This window comes from Sebastes fasciatus, chromosome 13 (assembly GCF_043250625.1).
Source record: "Sebastes fasciatus isolate fSebFas1 chromosome 13, fSebFas1.pri, whole genome shotgun sequence".
Classification (NCBI taxonomy): domain Eukaryota; kingdom Metazoa; phylum Chordata; class Actinopteri; order Perciformes; family Sebastidae; genus Sebastes; species Sebastes fasciatus.
This window is the reverse complement of record NC_133807.1, coordinates 11,886,886-11,902,352: the sequence shown is the minus strand read 5'-3', so window position 1 is coordinate 11,902,352 and position 15,467 is coordinate 11,886,886. Positions and strand designations below refer to the sequence as shown.

The following is a 15,467-nucleotide window of genomic DNA, read 5'->3' as shown; positions in this document are numbered from 1 at the left end:
GAGCATTTTTACATGCATCACCTCAAGTATCTCAAGTTTTGGAACTTTGACTATATTTAACATGCACATCTGACATCACAACAATATATAAATGACAGAAAATCACAAAAAATATATGTGTCCCTTTTAATGGAGCATCTTTCCGTCTGTCTCTAGTAATCTATTTTTCCCAAAATCTCCTTCTCAGTTTCCTTTTTCCCAAACCTATATGTGCTTGCACGTACCTTAACACACACACACAAACACACCCATCAACACAACAACACATAGATTGACCCCCCCCCAAGTACTACAACCTGAAGAAGAAGTCCACTGAGAGCAGTCGAGAGGCACTGGGCTCCTCTGGAGCCAAGCGGGTACAAAGCGCCGTCTTCGACCCCCAGAGGTCTTGGCCCGACCAGGCCGGGACCAGTGCTCAGACGCAGCACTGCTGATACCAGGTCAGCATCAAGGAGAGCCTGCAGCAACCTCAGGTAGCTGACTGGAAAGAGAAAGTGAGAGAAGACTGGTAAATGGCTGGAGAAGCAAAAGGAATTAAGAGGGGATGGGATGGATAAACACATTTGAACTCATGTTTAATTAATGGACAATGAGTCACAGAAGTGAACGATATTCAAGATGTATGTTCCTGCCACTTTATGGACCCGGTATAAATGCATTACCACCAGTCACACTGGAGCTGCTCATAAGTCCTGCAAGCCTTGTGGTTCATTGATTCACAATATCTTAGCTTCAGTCATACAGAAACAATGCATCCTTTATTGTGTGACTGTCGGTTATTAAGTGAAGGCAGTAAAGGTAGTAGCCAATATACTTGATTGTGTGATTTCATTGCTTCATATTTATGTACAGTAGTGCGTCTGTGTCTTGTGATGCTGGAGCACTGCCTTGGTCGTAATAAGAATTACAAGGTTGAAACAACTGTAAAATCAAAAGCGTGTGTAAGTATCAACATATGTAGTAGTTCAGTGCACAGCAGACGTTTATAGATACGGGTCCTTAAATTCTCTTTGGTAAAGCCTTATTTTGTGCACTGAATGACTCGGCCTGACCAAGCCAGGACCAGTGCTCTGATGCAGCACTGCTGATGCCAGATCAGCATCCAGGAGAGCCTGCAGCAACCTCAGGTAGCTGACTGGAAAGAGAAAGTGAGAGAGGACTGTTAAATGACTGGAAAACCAAAGGGAATAGGAGGAGATGGAATGAATAAACACACATGAGAGGGAGATGAAGAGGAGAAAGCAAACAAATGTGGAGGGCAAGGCCACAAGAGAAACAGGTGCATGGTAGAAACAAAAGTAGTGAGCGAGCATACAGAGTGGGAAGTGAAAGTTTGAAATAGAAAAAGATGTTAAAAGCAGATAGCAGAGGGAATAGAAGCGCAGAAGAGAGCAGGAGTTAAAAGGAATTGAGGGCAAGTTTTGAATTGATATGTGACAGAAAGAGAGAGGGAGTGTGTGAGGCAGGGAGAGACAGGGTTGAAGGAAGGTCAGCAAGACTGAGGGACCAAAGCAGTGATGGAGATGAAGAGAGAGACACTGCCAAAATGATTGCTAAAACAGAGAGGGATCCAAACTGAGAGCTGCCAGCCGTCTGAATTGCACTTATGCCATGTACACTGAGATTAGAGCTCTCAGAGGGAGGGAGGACTCAATTAGTGGCAGCAGAAGAGAGGGAGGAGAGACATGGCACAGAGATAGAGAGATAGAGAGAGAGAGAGAGAGAGGGATGGTTGTGAGTGAAGGAGTGAAGAGGAGAGGGAGAGAAAGAAAGAGAGATATGCGGGTAAAGGGAGGGAGCCGATACATCACAGCTACCCTGACAGGCCACTTATCCAGCTGACAGACAGACACAGGAGCAGCAGGGATGATCTGTCTCCGAGTGCTGCAGCGGGATGTGGGCCACTTAATATAATTAAAGTGTGTGAAATTCATGCCCGGGATTTGGTTTAACTCCGCTGAGGATAAAACAATGACAAACAGCCACTTCACCTGTGGAGGAGGAGTACATGAAAACCAAACGAAGGCGAAACTCATTAGTCTAACCTGAGGTTTACACAATATATATGGACATATAGAGTTGCTGCAGTAATCTGGGATGCCTGACACTCTCCAAATCTGAAACTCTACTGACATGTATTGATATATCTTGGTTTTACACACCCTTTAGTGTGTGTGTAATTGCACTGGACAGTCTAAAATGGAGTAGCACAAAAATACAGAAGTTGAGAACTAGGGATGCAATGATTTATTGGCCGAAACATCGGTATCAGCCGATATTCGCCTTGTTGACTGGCATCGGACTATCGGCGAATGAGATTACTTTTGCCGATGGCAGTGGCCGATGTTTATCTGTTGTGTCAATTTTGCGGCTAAATGTTGTGTTGGTCATTTTATTTGGAGGTCTCTGACAACAGTAACCAGCTGCTGATTCGGAGAAGAAGCCACTGACTGGACACTACATCACTCTGGCATGACGGCAGGTGCCGTGCGGTTTGTTCACAAATAAAAGTGAAAGAAAAAGTTGGCCGTGTGGGAGTATTACATTGTCTCGCAGAAAGATCAGTAACAAGAATGTTGTTATGTTCAACCAAAAATTAAGCAGTAAAACAAGATTTATTAAAAACACTAACTGCGGTCTGGATGGGAACAAACCTCGTATGTATGTAGAGTGTCACTATGTTTCACTACTATGTCTGTTGTGCTCTCCAACAGATAAAAAAATAACAATGAAAAATGCTAAAATGGGTCGCCAAATATACTTAAGCGGCCGTTAATATGTGGGCGGCCCGCCCAAGTAAAGTCTATGTGTGAGAAACACTGCTTATGTTTCTAATCGCTTTTACATTTACATTTAATTTAAATTTTGTATAGGGCTGTGTACTGAAACATTCTTCTCATTGAGTAGGTAGTTGTATAGCCGCTAAAAATGCTTTCAAAGTAGTTATTTAAAAAAAATACAAACAAAATAAACAAAAACATCAGTATCGGCTATCGGCCAAATTATTATTTTAAACACTGGTATCGGTATCGACCCAGAATTTTGCAATCTGTGCATCCCTACTGAGAAGATATCAAGAGAATGCACAAAACTGGGAGAACAAAAACAAAATGGGAAAGAAAAAACCTGAGCTGTGCACAAATACATAAAATCCTGGAAAATCACTGTTCTCAAGTTACAAACACTTCCTTTAAGCATAGCACTTGCACTGCTGAATAACTGTTTTTGGCGTATACTGTCTGCAAGGGCAGAAGTCTTTCAAAATCAAATAAAAATTCTGAGTTTGTTACCTAGCAGGAGATTGTCTGTGTTTCTTTTCTGAACAAGGAGTCGCTGCACAGCTGAGTCCAGACTCCAGCTGATGCTCTTTTGGACCTTAAATAATAGAGAAAAAAAGAGCAAAAGAACAAGGGAGAGACGGGAGAATCAGGAGAATAACAACATCAAACATCTCATTGCAAGTAAGAATGTATTAGCTCTGCAGCGCCAGCAGGGAGCAGAGAAGAAAGTGTATTGTTTTGTACCAAAGTATTACTGTGATATGTATCGAACGAATCCAAATGGTGTTTTGTATTCTGCGTTCACGTCTGAATCTGTTTTACTGCGTTTTCTGTGTCTTGCCCTTGACTGTGTTGAGTTCCATACGGAAGTTGTGATAAGAGCAAAGCTCGGCTGTAGTGTGTACCTGAGCAGAGTGAACGTGCTGCAAGGTAATGAGGTAGGACAGGAGGAGATGGCTGCAGCACAGCAGGGCTGAAGGAGGACAGGCTGATGGAGAGAGGGATGGAGTAGAGGAGGAGGAGGAGGAGAGGACTGTCTGCAGCTGGTCCATCAGTCCACTGTTGGAGAGCAGCACGGAGACAGCTGGGGAGGCCAAAGCATTATGTCATCACACTTGGATTTGTGCTTGTAAGTCAGTGTGTGTGTGAGAGAATAGCAGTTGGTCTGGAAGACTGCATGGTGACGCGTTGCAGGCACCCACCCACAATTACGCAAACACACATACACACACACACTTTCACTTTTCAGTGGCACCTGTGAGGACTTTGGAACATTACAAATTAATAAACATGTTAAACTTAAAACTAGGGCTGTTGAAGTTAACGCAATAATAACACATTAACGCAAAGTTGTTTTAACGCCACTAATTTCTTTAACGCATTAACGCAGGTTAAGATTTTAAGGTTGTCGCGGGCTCAGTTTTAAAGCTAGAGTGAAGATACTGGTATCATAGAAAATAGAAAAACCAAGGAATCTATTGTTAGCAATGGACAATATTTGCTATTGTTTTGTGTTGTAAAGTGATTTCCAATAATAAATATATACATACATTTGCATAAAGCAAGCATATTTGTCCACTCCCATGTTGAAAAGAGTATTAAATACTTGACAAATCTCCCTTTAAGGTACATTTTGAACAGATAAAAAATTAGTGATTAATTTGCGATTAACATGGACAATCATGCGATTAATCGCGATTAAATATTTTAATCGATTGACAGCCCTAGCTCAAACACATGACACAATCACCCACTCACTTTCACATCACGTGCACGGTGCACATATCTTTTGATTTGACCTAATATGCAATGTAGAAATCAGGCTGTGGCATGCAGCAAAAATGAACAGAATAAAGGGGGAAATCATTTGCATAACATTGGGGTTATATACAGTACATAGGCAGCCAACCAGGTCAATTGTAAGTACTATAATTACATATTATTTAAAGTTATAATATCCTACTTTTTTGCCTTGAGATAGAGGAATGTGTTAGTAATTCTGTCCTATTCATCATCAGTTGAAAGAACATCTAGCCTGAGGCTGAAGTAACTTGAATCTATAAACTCACCACTAGTGATGAAGAAGCAGATGGTGAATGTAGGCAGCCTACAGCAAAAGCAGTAAAGTAACGCTTTGGGCACAATTAGCTTTGCTTCCCAATGGCATCCCTGCTCTCTGGCCACTCACCTTATTAACTACAAACCAGCTCATCGCTGACCTCTGCTGAATTTTTTATCTTGTTCGGGTAAATTATTTAGCTTATAATAAAATCAACGGCAATCAATGAGTCATGTCAAATAATTGATGTCTTTGGCCAGAGGCAGTTTAACATTGTTGTCTTGATTCCTCCTGTTGATGGCAGCTCACTGTAAATTATTCCATTATATATCATATTTAATACTTCCATAGTGGAGTTATTTCTTCTATATTTTGGCTCTAATTTTGCACCAGCTTTGTAGGATTTATGAGTGTTTTCCCTTAAACAGAAATGTCCAATAAACTCTTTGGGACACCCAATCTGTTAGATCTCTTATTTTTCTATTATGTGCAAAAATTAAAATAAACTGATTGTGTCCACCGTTCTGACATTCTGCGTGTTTGAGATCTCTGAACCTACTGACCAGGTTACTGTGTGGGTGTGTGTATGTGTATGTTTGTGTTTGCACGTGTGACAACACAACCGAGTGCTTGTTGTGCAAATGTGCGAGATGCTCTCCCACTTGACGGCATAACTTAAAGTGCACAAGATGACGTGCAGGACTGAGCCGCAGCCTCTCTACCATTATGTAAAGATATACAGAAGGTGTCAGCTTATTATTTCCTCTGTGTCTCGATGCTGCGTGCTCGTCAAGGTCAGCCTCTCACCTCTGTCAGAACGGGGCAGAAGGAGAGACAAATAGAAACAGAGGGACAGAGAGCGAGATAGAAACAGGCAGAGGGTGAAGAGGCAGAGTGTGTGAAAGATGCAACGTCGGGAGAGGGAGAGAGAAAAAGATACACGAGGAGATAGAGAGGCGGGAAGAGAGTGTGTCTAACCTCTGTCAGTGCAGTGTGCAGGGGACAGACTCAGGCAGCAGTACAGGTAGCTGAAGGCAGGAAGCAGGCTCCCTGTGTCGGTAGGCTTCAATCTCCCTGCTATATTACTCACTGACACACACACACACACACACACAGACACACACATATTCAAGTCTGATGGCTCACTTAATATTTGATCTGCAGTGCTCTCAAACACACGAGAGATAGATGTTGTGACAGACAAATAAAATGTAACACGGTGAGCTTCACGTCACGTCTCCCACCTGTCGGTAAAGACTCAATTAATGTGATCTGCTGGTGAAAATGTCAGAGATGAGGAGCTGGAAAATACAACTACCAACACAGAATGATTTCCCACTAATGCAGTAAAAAGTCACAGAGCGATGAGGCCGTGTTGACATCGAGGCAAAAAGAAAAGCAAATGCGACTCTAATCATAATACGCTTAGAGTTATAATTTGCCAGACGTGTCTCGTAAATTTCTGAACAGCATTTTCAATTGCAGATCGGCAGCGAGCACTCCCCTGTTGATGAGGATATTAAATCAAAAGCGAGTGACGCCTCCGCTTAGGAAGGAGTATAGGTGAATGTGGAGGGAGGTGAGATAACCATGCCTGTGTGTTGAATAGAGAGATATGTCTTAGTGCTGTTACTAGATCATTATGTGTCTGTAATGTAGCACGTAAGTGCCTGTGTGTGAGTGAGGAACATACTGAAGAGTGTTTAAGTAGTCTGGATGCACGACTGCAAAGCGTATAGCATATCTGAGTGTCTGTCTTGTGTGTGTTTCTGCCTGTAATCAGCAAGCATCAGTGGCGTAAATATCGCGGCGCACTGGGGCCCAGAAGCTTTCAGGGGCCCAAAAATCACCGTGTCCACACTGAATCCATTATATACACTTCTGTTACGTCATGTAAACAAACCACGTAGGCTACCTATGAGCTGTGCGCTCGAGATCAGACTTGAGACGTAACCTATTATCGTCCTTCGTTTGTTCTTTTCAAACAGAAAACACACGTTTAATACTGTGATATTTACAGGAAATGACATACAATATAGCCAACAGGAGTAGGAAACTTTCAGCTCTCTGGCAATCTCCCTCCAGCCAGCTGCCACCAGCCAGATAACTCCTCATTTCATCTTCACCAATCAGCTGCTCCTGGTCCATTTAGGCGATTTCAAGGCGAGCGACAAGGATAAATAGAAACAACTGGGCGTCTGACAAAAGTTCAGCTCACAAAGGCCACGTTGAGTTGCGACGCTCACGGCCAAGACATTTCAATAAAAAAGGACATGGTTTTTAAGCAGTTTTGTTAATGACTTTGTGAAGCTCAAGACCTGTAGGATAAACTTCTAATGGGTGAGTGTTGGTTTCTGGTTTCTTTTTGTTATTATGGAGTGGGGATCAGGGATTTAAATCTATAGCACTGTAAATGTTACGTCTCATATGTTGGAAAATGTGCACCTACTGAAATCTGTGTCTGTGAAAGCATTTGGCTGCAGAGTCCAGGGCAGGCTGTTAAATTAGCGTTGATAAATTTGGGCGCTCCGGCTGCTGTCCCTGGTGCTGATCAGAGGCTGGTTAGCAGTATGGGAGTTGCATGGTAAGCCTCTCCATTGTGGCATAGCAATTGTCTGCTTTGCACTTGCATCAGGGCCAATCACAATTATGTTACGCTGCTGGCAAGCATCCTATTGAATCTGCCTCTGATGCAGGCCGTGTGTTTGATCATGTAGAGTAATGTAAACAATGTATAGGAGCTGTGTGTTTGTGTATGCTAATAGCTGTGGGGAGTTAACGCTCAGTATGACCGGCCAGCTGCATTTTTCGATCTCACCGTGATAAAGCAGCTTGAAGTGCACTCCGTCCATCTTACTATAGGAGGACGATGAAGGCGGATCACTGGCCTGCATCGCACAAAGCAGCTTCAGCACCAGAGGGAGTGAGTTCACTGCTAAACAAAGAGAGAGAGAGAAACAAAGTACGACTGTAAACACAAATGTGAAAAAGATCCAAGAGAGACAGGCGGACAGATACTGAGACAGAGTGGTTTTCAGCAAAGCCAAAATAGATGACACTGTTCAAACTCACACTGTTCAAAACAGTGAGAAGGAATTTCTTAAACAAGCGAGAGTGTCTTGCAGTGACTTTGAAGTTGTGGCTCACGAACAAGAGGTAGCTGGAGCACACAGTGATCATCAACAGTAGGCAAGAGGACGCACATCTTACTCAGAAATATAACGAATTACCATGCACACTTTAAATAACAATATTCTGGGTCTGAGGGAAACAAGGCGAAACGAGACAAAAAGCAGGAGAACTCGAACAGGAAATAGACTGCAGGAAGATCAGGCACTTCTTTCACCCCTGTAGCGCGTAACATTAAATTGTCTCCCCTTGGGATGCCGCTGCATTGGAGGCTAATATAAAGTATATATTAATGCAAGTTACAGTGGGCTGAACTGGAACGCGTGCCCGGATAACGATGTGTAATCCCCAAAGGGCCCGAGATGAGCAGAAAGCAGGCGGAGGCTAACCACAGCAACGGTTTCTGAATCCCCGGCTGGCACCCTGGTGTTCTGCCCTTCAGCTGTGCTCATTAACCTGGTCAAGTTTACAGACATAATAAAACCATCTGGCAGACACCTCTAATAGAGCATCTTCACTTACACATTTGGCAATGTTTTTTAAACTTTTTATAGTGTTCAATCGTACAAGTCTGTCAGGTTTCATCCTCATCTTTTATAAAGTTTATAACGTCAATACATCAATAAATACCACACTTGTGAATTTAGAAGCCTTTATGTGTCTGTAAAAAGGCGGTTGCTAACAAGTGTCTAAATGAGACTACTAAATGTCATCACGCCAAACACCAGTCCGCCTTTAGCTTAGTGGTGGCGACGTGAAGTAATTCCTGCACCACTCTATGGTAATCTCCTTTTACAAGAAGAGGTTTGTCTGATGTTTGACGATTCCACAGATTCTGTGGACAGGACACGGAGCTGTTTACATGTATAATGTCTCTTACATGAAATGATCTAACAAATACTGCAAATTACCAACAAAACACAGTAGGTTGCAATGGAAGTCAATGTTTGATTTAACCCACCAGTGTCCTCAAAAAGTTGCAATTCCCACTGGTCTTTATATCTGAATACTGAATTAGGATTAATACTAATGAAACAAAGCTGACGCCATTTTCCTCTCTCAAATATACATAAGAATACAAAATCTGTGTATGATTGCAACCTTGTGCACACCGATACTACCGTCTGTTAAAACTAAATCAATACTATACTCTTCATTCGTAAGAGTCAACTAGATAAACAAGTATCTAATTTCCCACCGCCTGTACTAACAAAGGATGCTGGGAGGATTCGTCTTAACAGAGGATTAATGGTTCTTCCCTTCCAACATTAATCAGAAGCGACAAGCATTCTGGGACCTGTTTCGCCATTTCAATCCAATTTAAAAACAACAGAGTTTTAAGGGAGGCTTTGTGATTACACTTCAGTTAAACCAAGTTTGCCTGGCAGGACAGTTAAACGAAATAGCCCCACCGCTGATATAGTAGTATTTCAGGACGCGTAAAGCACATTCACTTGGTGATAAATCCAACATGACCTTTCATGTGGTTGCTCTATGGAAAGCGTCCTTGACGAAAAGAATGAATAGTAATTTTGTATAATTTGCTCGTTGACGAAGAGAAACAAAGAAAGTGCAGAATTTCTCTGTCTCTTAATGTGACTGTAGTCAGCCCGCCTTTAATTCTGTCTTTATAATTCAGTGCTATTTGAACAGTTTTTAGAGCCATCAGAAAGAAAATGCTGGCAGGGAGAATGGCCCAACAAACATAAATCGACATAGGTATTCTTTCAAATGATCCAATATGTGAGAATAATTACACTAAGTGCTTTCCATTATGTTGCAAAAAGAACATAATGCCCAATGGACCTATTAATCCATGCACATTACTTTATAGATGTCGTACTGCCGTGTCTAGTTGCTATTTTCACATCATTATTTAAATTCCTTATATAATTTGTCGGCCTACTCAGATCAAGTTTTTCGAGTTGAGGATGAATACATGTTTATATAATAACTGGAGGATTTTAAAGAGTTCATACCTATAATCTAAATTGCAATATACAAAATGAGAAATCGAAAGCGTGACACAGACAAACACATTTCAGCACATTCATTACCCATTTCTACAAGTTTGCTCTTGTATGCTTTTGGTATGCCAATGACACAAGTTTTGCAGTTTTCAGTGCCAATTTTTAATCCCACTGTCACTCATATTTTATTTATCGCCAGCATTTTCTACTGGGAAGAGTGAAGACATGTAAGAGGTACTTTCAGTTTCCTCAGCCTCTTCTTTTCACCTGCCAGCGATGTGCCTGGGACGTTTGGCCCAGCCAGAGGTCCAAACTCCAAAAACTATCAAGTAGCAAAACTTGGCACCGAATACATATATTTAAATTATCTTTTTATTAAGTTTATATTGTATTTTATTTAGGCAAAAAGGCATTTGTGGTAAGACAACATGAAACACTGATGGAATTTTATTTTCTGTATCAACTAGAACAGCTACTCTCAACCAACTGGGCCGGGGTGAGCCTCAGAGCGCCATCTAGTGGGCCACAGCGGTACTGCCAAATGGTTAGATTAACCTCTTAAAATCCAAGTTAGAGTGAAGATACTGGTACCATATGAAACTAAAAAAACAAATGAATCCAGTGGTCCCAACCTTGTCATGTTAGCTTGTCGAGAAGAGCACTAAATAACGCTCCAAAGTTACGCTAAATTTTAGCGAGGAAAAACTGACATGGCGATTTTCACAGGGGTCCCTTGACCTCTGACCTCAAGATATCTGAATGAAAATGGGTTCTATAGGTACCCATGAGTCTCCCCTTTACAGACACAGTTAACGTTCTCGGATACAGTGACACAAAATGGAGCATTTTTTTAAAAGAATAAGTGATGTTGGAGACAACCTTACATCAGTAAAAGGTTCAGAGCATTATGGTGAGGAAATATGACCCTGAATACTTTGTTTTCATAATGGCAGGCAGTGATGGGTGATGGTAAGCTGAATATTTATGTGGGTCATTATAGCTGACAGTGGCATAACACATATTTATAGCCCAGTTTCTCATTTATTTGGGAAGGTGGTCCTCGGAAATCTAAAAAAAATCAGAAGTGGGCCTCAAGTTACAAAAGATTTAGAACCCCTGAACTAGAATTACCGCCTCGTGGGTATATGCCTCTGTCAACCAGTGAGGCTGCAGCTTACATCCATGTCTGTCCAAAATGACGTCACTTCATCCTTTTATCCTGGTAAACATTTGTGTGAAATTTTCTTAATTTGCATATGAATTCTTGATTGATGGCCAAAAACGTGTTTTGTGAGGTCACAGAGACCTTGACCTTTGACCACCAAATTATAATCAGTTAATCTTTGAGTCCAAATGGATGCTTGTGCCAAATTTGAAGAAATTCCCTCAAGGCGTTTCTGAGATATTGCGTTCACGAGAATAGGTCGGACGTACGTACAGAAAGACGGACGGATGGACGGACAAACACAAAAACATAATGCCAGCACGGAGACATAAAAAGTTTGCACAATGAACTCTGTTTATTTCCAGTCTCCACGGTAATCTTGTGAGTTGAGGTGTGAATTGTTTTCTTGTAATGTCTTGGTCTCATTAAATTTATGTTGTATGGCGTGTGAGGTACACTGTGTAGTGGGAACTCTGTGGAGTGGGAACTCTGTGGAGAGACATTTCACGAAAAGAAAACTTCAGTCAATATGAGGAGATGGCCATCTGAGACCAGATGTGGCTGCTAGTGTTGACTTTTTATAAAGTTAGATTTAATTAGGTATCTCTTTCAGTGTTTACGGTGTGGGGAGAAAAAAAGACTGTCATGGTGCATTTATTCTGCTACATCTCACTGCGTAGGAGTCCACTGGGTAAACCTGTAATTGTATGTATAATGTACGTATGTGTGTGTGTACTATGTGTATGAGCTTGTATTGAGCAGGGAAGAGACAATTTCATTAAAAGCTGTCATTTGCTGTGTGCAAAGTTTGAATGCGACATCGTGAAAGTTAAACTCGGGAGTAAACAGAAACACTTACCTCAATCTATTAACTGTTATTAACTGTACCTGTGCTTTAATGAGATATAACTGGGCGTCAAACCAAATCAGTTGGCATTAATCGTGAGACATGATTGTAAAAGGTGACTGCTGTAGAAAATATTTGCAAATGTGGGTGATATTCTCTTTAGTGTAATGAACTGAATATATTACTGCAGCGGTGGATTCTGTGGCGCTAAGAGTCAGAGAGCTATTAAGGTTATTCAGTGAGCGTCTAAATTTGTCCTCAGTGTGTGACTACAAGCTGAGAGGTTTGAAAAACTGAGAACTGAATATATATTAGTAGAGTGAGGAAAGGTAACTCCTACAATGACGTAACCAGTCAGCGCAGCAGAGGCCTACAAGCTCTCAATGTCAAAAAACAAACATCAATTGACAGTTTTATGGCCCAGAGGAGGTTACCATGTAAAGTGGTATCACTTTGATCAGTGTGATTTAAATTAAAAGAAACAATAAACCTGTGGGTGTGTGTCTGTGTGATTATGCATTTATGTGAGCATGCATTGGTAATGTGGCATTTGATCCTAGACAGACGTGATGAGCTCCAACAACAGAGAGGGTTTGGTTCCCCGTGCAGGTACTTAAAGAGCGTTGTCAAAAGCTGGAATCACGCATAATATATCAAAAACTCCCTGATTAAAGGAATACTTAAAACGATCATTTGTATATCAATTACTCACCGCGTGTTACCTTGGATTCTTGAAGAATACTTTGTTTTCCTCGCACGCCTCCACGGTGAACGAAGAATCCAAAAAAGGAGTGAAGTCTTGATGAATTGAAGTAAATGGGGGCCGTGTTTAACAGCAGCAAAACTATATCAAAACATCTGTTTACAAACTCTCACACCACTTGTGCAGTATAATGTTATATATATAATAATGTTTTGCTGTTGTTAAACGCGGCTCCCATTTACTTCAATTCATCACGACTCCGTTTTCGTCCGTTTCTGGATTCTCCGTTCACCGTGGAGGCATTTTTCTTCAAGAATTCAAGGTAACACGTGGTGAGTAATTGATGTACAAATGATCCTTTTAAGTATTTAAGCATTTTAAAGGTGATGTATTCCTTTAAGGCACATTAATTTGAAATGAAAGAATCCATCATTGCACTGCAGGTGCATGAAGTTATCATCAATATTTGATGCTGTGTGGTTCATCTCTGCATTACCTATGAATTGCTCATAGACGTGTTAATCAAAACCGCTGTTTCAAACATCACAACCTCACCATGAAGCTTTCCCGATAAAAACATCGTCTGACTGATTTTGAAATTCAACAAATTATTAAATTGTAACACTACAGTGTATTTGTCTTTGTAGTATTTTTTCTTTTTACGAGACATGAGATTACGGTACATCTCATCTCATCCATTTCAATAAACTTGAGCAATGGGGTAGTTGAACTCTGCACAGATTCCTTTGGGGATGCAACAGGTATTTCTATAATACTTTTATAAATCTATATATTGTGTGTGTTTATGTCTCTTACCTTGTGCAGTGTGTCCCTGTCCGAGCCCATGGCTCATGTTCTCCACACTGTGCCTCTGTAACGCCTGCAGTAGGGCTGGCCTAAGATCGGCACACAAGTCAGCCTCGTAGTGTCTTTGACCACGCAAAAGAACTTCCAGCACCGCCAGGGCTCGCTCTGCCAGGGGGACCTCCCTGGTGCAAACCATGTCCTGTAATCACACAGACAGACAGACAGACAGACAGACAGACAGACAGACAGACAGACAGAGACAGACAGACAGACACACGCATTAAAACAGATTGATTTAGAATATCTTTGTGTACCAGTATTGTCCAAACATATTAAAGCCAACCAGGTACTAAATGCAGGTTAAAGACAAATATGTGTGTTTTCCACAAACTATGAGACAGCAGGCAGCATTTAATGTGGCCAACTTAAATCCAAGCTCCTGTTTGGGGTCTCTGGTTCTCACCAGGAGGATCAGTATGACAGCTGGGTACTTCTCTATCAGAGTCAGTAGCTCCATAGTTTCTGTGTCTGGCTCCTGATCACTGTTTTCTCTCTTCTCTCCCTTCTCCTGTGTGTCTGCCTGTACCCAGGAATGAAATCCAACCATTTTCATCAATTTAAAAACACACTCTAATGTATCTCTATTTATTGACGAATGCATGTGAGCCTGAGATAAATATGAAATACCTGTTCCCTTACCATGGTCTGCTCTGCCTCTGTGTGCTGTGCTTGCTTGGTCAACCAAAGCTCCAGGACCAGGGGCCCAAATTTCTCTGCTAGATCCGGATATCGACAGATGAAGTGGAGGAGTGCAGGATGGTGGATGTAGAGGGAAGAGAAGCTTTGGCAGGAGGAGAGCGCCTTGCTGATGCAGTTCAAAGGAGCCTTGAGTAGGTTGGTAAAGAAAGATTGAAGAAAGCCAAAGTACTTTCTTTGAGTTGAGCACACAAACACAAGTTAAAAAGTTTGCACTTTTGAAAACAATTTTGTTCACAACAAACATGTGAGACTGCTTTTAAACCCCCGCTGAGGCAGAGCCCTCAGTCACAGCAGGAAGTCCCCTGTACTGCTTATACATATTCATATTCATTCTGTAGCTTTAGAAAAAGGGGTGAGTTGTAATGAATATTCAATGCTGCTGAATCATGTACAGCAGAATATGGATTTTGCATCAAAAGATGAGTATGAGCTGTCAAGCTTTGAGTAAACCGTGGCCTCCACATTAATGGTTTCCATATTAAACTGTACAGAACTCGAGCTCCAATACATGCTGTTCTCTGTCGCTGAGCACAGGAAAAACAACACATTGAACACCTTCATCTCGATGAAACCTTGACACCTTAATGTTGCAGTGCTTGTAGATCAACTGCTCTCACCTAATACGTCTTGAGGATTTTTCTTCACATTGTTAGATTGATTCACTGAACAGGAAATAAAATCGAATATTTAAAAATGAGGCAGACTACTTGCCTCAGCTGTCAAAGTGTATTTTGTAAGGTTGTCAAAGGTAAAGCAATAATAATGCGTTAACTAACGCAAATTCGTTTTAATATCACAAATTTCTTTAACGCATTAACGCAGCGTGCGATTTTTAATTAACCTCTAAAAAATTCGACAGGCTGCCGATTTTTAGGAGGTGGTAGGTAGCGGGCTCTGTTTTAAAGCTAGAAGCTACTAGTATCAATTGAAACTACAAAACCTAAGGAATCCATTGGTACCAACCATACTAGCTTGTCGAGAAGGAGGCTAAATAAGGCTCCAAACTTGCGCTAAATTTTGGTGAAGAAAAACTGGCATGGCCATTTTCGAAGGGGTCCCTTGACCTCTGACCTCAAAATATGTGAATGAAAATGGGTTCTATGGGTACCCACGAGTCTCCCCTTTACAGACATGCCCACTTTATGATAATCACATGTAGTATGGGGGCAAGTCATAGTCAAGTCAGCACACTGACACACTGACAGCAGTTGTTGCCTGTTGGGCTGCAGTTTGCCATGTTATGATTTG

The 15,467-nt window shown here is 41.4% G+C and overlaps 1 protein-coding gene across 6 annotated transcripts in view; it reads right to left on the bottom strand.

The window, feature by feature from the left end:
• The window catches only part of mei1 (meiotic double-stranded break formation protein 1), a 75,494-nt gene that overhangs the window by 15,536 nt on the left and 44,491 nt on the right, over window positions 1-15,467 (bottom strand). For 3 of the 6 annotated variants that reach the window (XM_074655493.1, XM_074655489.1, XM_074655492.1), the window contains 8 exons: window positions 14,160-14,345; window positions 13,924-14,040; window positions 13,470-13,659; window positions 7,658-7,774; window positions 5,818-5,928; window positions 3,686-3,864; window positions 3,291-3,375; window positions 297-481 (listed from right to left, as the gene is read on the bottom strand). In XM_074655493.1, coding sequence (XP_074511594.1) covers window positions 297-481; window positions 3,291-3,375; window positions 3,686-3,864; window positions 5,818-5,928; window positions 7,658-7,774; window positions 13,470-13,659; window positions 13,924-14,040; window positions 14,160-14,345 — 1,170 coding nt within the window. Of the gene's footprint in view, window positions 1-296; window positions 482-568; window positions 1,136-3,290; window positions 3,376-3,685; window positions 3,865-5,817; window positions 5,929-7,657; window positions 7,775-13,469; window positions 13,660-13,923; window positions 14,041-14,159; window positions 14,346-15,467 lie in introns of those variants that run through there. The other 3 variants (XM_074655490.1, XM_074655494.1, XM_074655491.1) reach the window with 3 other exon arrangements.